General features: G+C 54.9%; 1 protein-coding gene across 3 annotated transcripts in view; it reads right to left on the bottom strand.

The window, feature by feature from the left end:
• LOC113215116 (ATP-dependent RecD-like DNA helicase) overlaps positions 1–2,236 on the bottom strand; it is a 9,705-nt gene extending 7,469 nt beyond the window's left edge. Inside the window, exons 1-2 of one of the 3 annotated variants that reach the window (XM_026434692.2) lie at positions 400–2,236; positions 1–143 (exon numbers count right to left, since the gene is read on the bottom strand). In XM_026434692.2, the coding sequence (XP_026290477.2) occupies positions 31–143; positions 400–832 (546 nt within the window). In that variant the 5' untranslated portion in view covers positions 833–2,236 and the 3' untranslated portion in view covers positions 1–30. The other 2 variants (XM_052263497.1, XM_052263496.1) reach the window with 2 other exon arrangements.
• Positions 2,237–2,242: the final 6 nt, after the last annotated feature.

Genomic DNA, 2,242 nt, shown 5'->3' with positions numbered 1-2,242 from the left:
TCCGCCTAGCGGAGTACAACGGAGAGTCTCCTACCGGGGGCAGTTGGCGGACGTCCCCGATAAGAAAGATATTGAGACCAGCGAACACCTCGTCGCAGTGAGGTTTCGCCTCACGCAAGCGTCTCTCCATCGAACTGAGGAGCCTGCAACCGATCATCGAACTCTCGTCTACAAATACGAATGAAACATCCTCCCATTCTTCCTGGAACTTGCGCAGCCTGTCGCCCTCGAGGGGCTTGTAGGCCTCCCGAGGCCTCAGCCTGCAAGCAGAGTGAATGGTGGAGCACTTCATTCCTAGCACATTGGCAGCGGTCCCAGTGGGCGCCATCAGCTTGGCGGCCTTGGGGCCCAACTGCGTTCGCACCATTTGTACCATCTTTCTGATGACAGTGCTCTTACCGCACCCCGCCTTGCCTTGGATCTGAACACGCTTTGGCACTGCATCGTGCCCGCGGGGAGGTGCCCCATTGCGGAGCGCGTTGATCTGCTCCTGGGCCAAGTTGATAAGTCCCTGCTGCTCTGGGGTGTAGACGACGTTGTCCACCACAATGTCGTCATCTGCAGCGACGTGCAGCGCTTTCTGGGTGGGGATGAAGTGGCGCAGAGTGGTGATGTCGCCATGGGCACCGGCCGACTCCTGCCAGTCGTAGGCCAGGTCCATCTCACGCCGGCCCAGCTCCACTCTCTCGGCCTGGCCGTTTGGACCCATCCTGGCCAGCGCCATCCACTGCTCCATGACCTCGGCGTCGACCTCGGCCTCGGGCTCCTCGGGCGGCTCGAACAGAGCCTCCTCCACAGCCATCTCGGCCGCTTCCGCCACGGCGCCCTCCATGGCCTCCACGGGGACGAGTCCCGCGGGGACGCGAGCCTCGAAGGCCGCCTTCCAGGTGTCGAACGCACCCTTGGCATCCTCCTCCGTGCAGCAGCACCTGGATTCGGTAGAAGTCCTCGTCCTTCTCCTCGTTGCCTGTTAGTTTGAGGCGGGGGAATGCCCGCACCACGGCGTCGTACGGCCGCCCATTTCTCATGTTGCGGGTCCATCTCTTGTTACGTTAAGAGTAAGCTTTGGCCACCTGGAACAGAGTCAAGTCATTCATGGCAACCAACCTACGGTTTTGGTAGGCTTTCACAAAGGCAGGGAATGTTGAAACATCCTCTCCCCCAGCGATTGCCTCGTCAGCGCCTTCCTCGCCCTCCGCGGCGTCCTGCCGCTCGGCGTCACCCTGGGCGTCAGCGTGGCCGACCGGGTCATCGACGTCCTCGCCGTCCCCGTCGCCTCCGTGACCGTCTGGGCGGAGCTCAACCCACTCGTCCTTCCTCAGGTTCACCACATTGAACGAGCGCGACGACATGTGTAGCGGCTGGCCGGTGAGGATGTGGCACACCTGCGCCGAGTAGTCTCGCTCTGATACCGTCTTGATCAGCAGCTTCTGAATGACGGAGCAGGCCGAGTCCTCGTCGCCGGCATCGTCCAGGATAGCTCCCACGAGCTCCCGGCAGGTCACAGACTGTTTCTCACCTTTTGCCGTGTATTTGGCAATGTACCTGAGCATAAACTTCATAGAAAGTACAGGGCTAGCATCAATGTTGGCTCGCCACAACTGAATCACCCACTGCATGTACTTATATAAAAGACTGTCATTTCGAGCTGTAATTAGTTCCCATAAGCCTTTCTTATTTTCAAAAAGCCTAGTGATAGGCTCTTCCTCGAAAGGAAACTTAAACCTGCAAACCGGTTGGCCAGTAGTCCTATCGACCCTTATGCAGTAATGCTTTAAACACCTGTGATGTTGCACTCTGTTCAACAGCTCGCCCAGGTCGCGAACAGGGTCAGTAGGGTGATTCTCAGAATACGGGCCATTTAGGAGTTCCTAAAATTTTTATTTTTTTTGTCGAATTTGCTAGGTTTTTGGGTCGCAATGGTTTTATTTACCTTCAAATAAGATACGTGTAAAGTGGCGATAGTTCAAATCACGTACTTCTAGTACAACGTTAAAAGACCATATTGTGGTCACGTTCAATCAATGATAGAACTCAAATATTGCCTCCCGCACCTTTTAATTAGTCTTTTGTTTGCTCCCCTAGTGTGTCGTACTCATATTTTACATCCAGTCATCCCCATTTTATGCGTTTTAGTATGACTAGAACATTGCAATAAATAACTTGTTTTTCGCCCCGACACTGCTCCACAGATGCCCAACCTCATAACGTACAGTTCTAAATTAACCCCTTACTACATATT

This window comes from Frankliniella occidentalis, unplaced genomic scaffold, assembly GCF_000697945.3.
Source record: "Frankliniella occidentalis isolate FOCC.00 unplaced genomic scaffold, Focc_3.1 Scaffold12, whole genome shotgun sequence".
Taxonomy (NCBI): Eukaryota; Metazoa; Arthropoda; class Insecta; order Thysanoptera; family Thripidae; genus Frankliniella; species Frankliniella occidentalis.
Note: the sequence above shows the minus strand (reverse complement) of the source record. Positions and strands in the feature narration are given on the sequence as shown.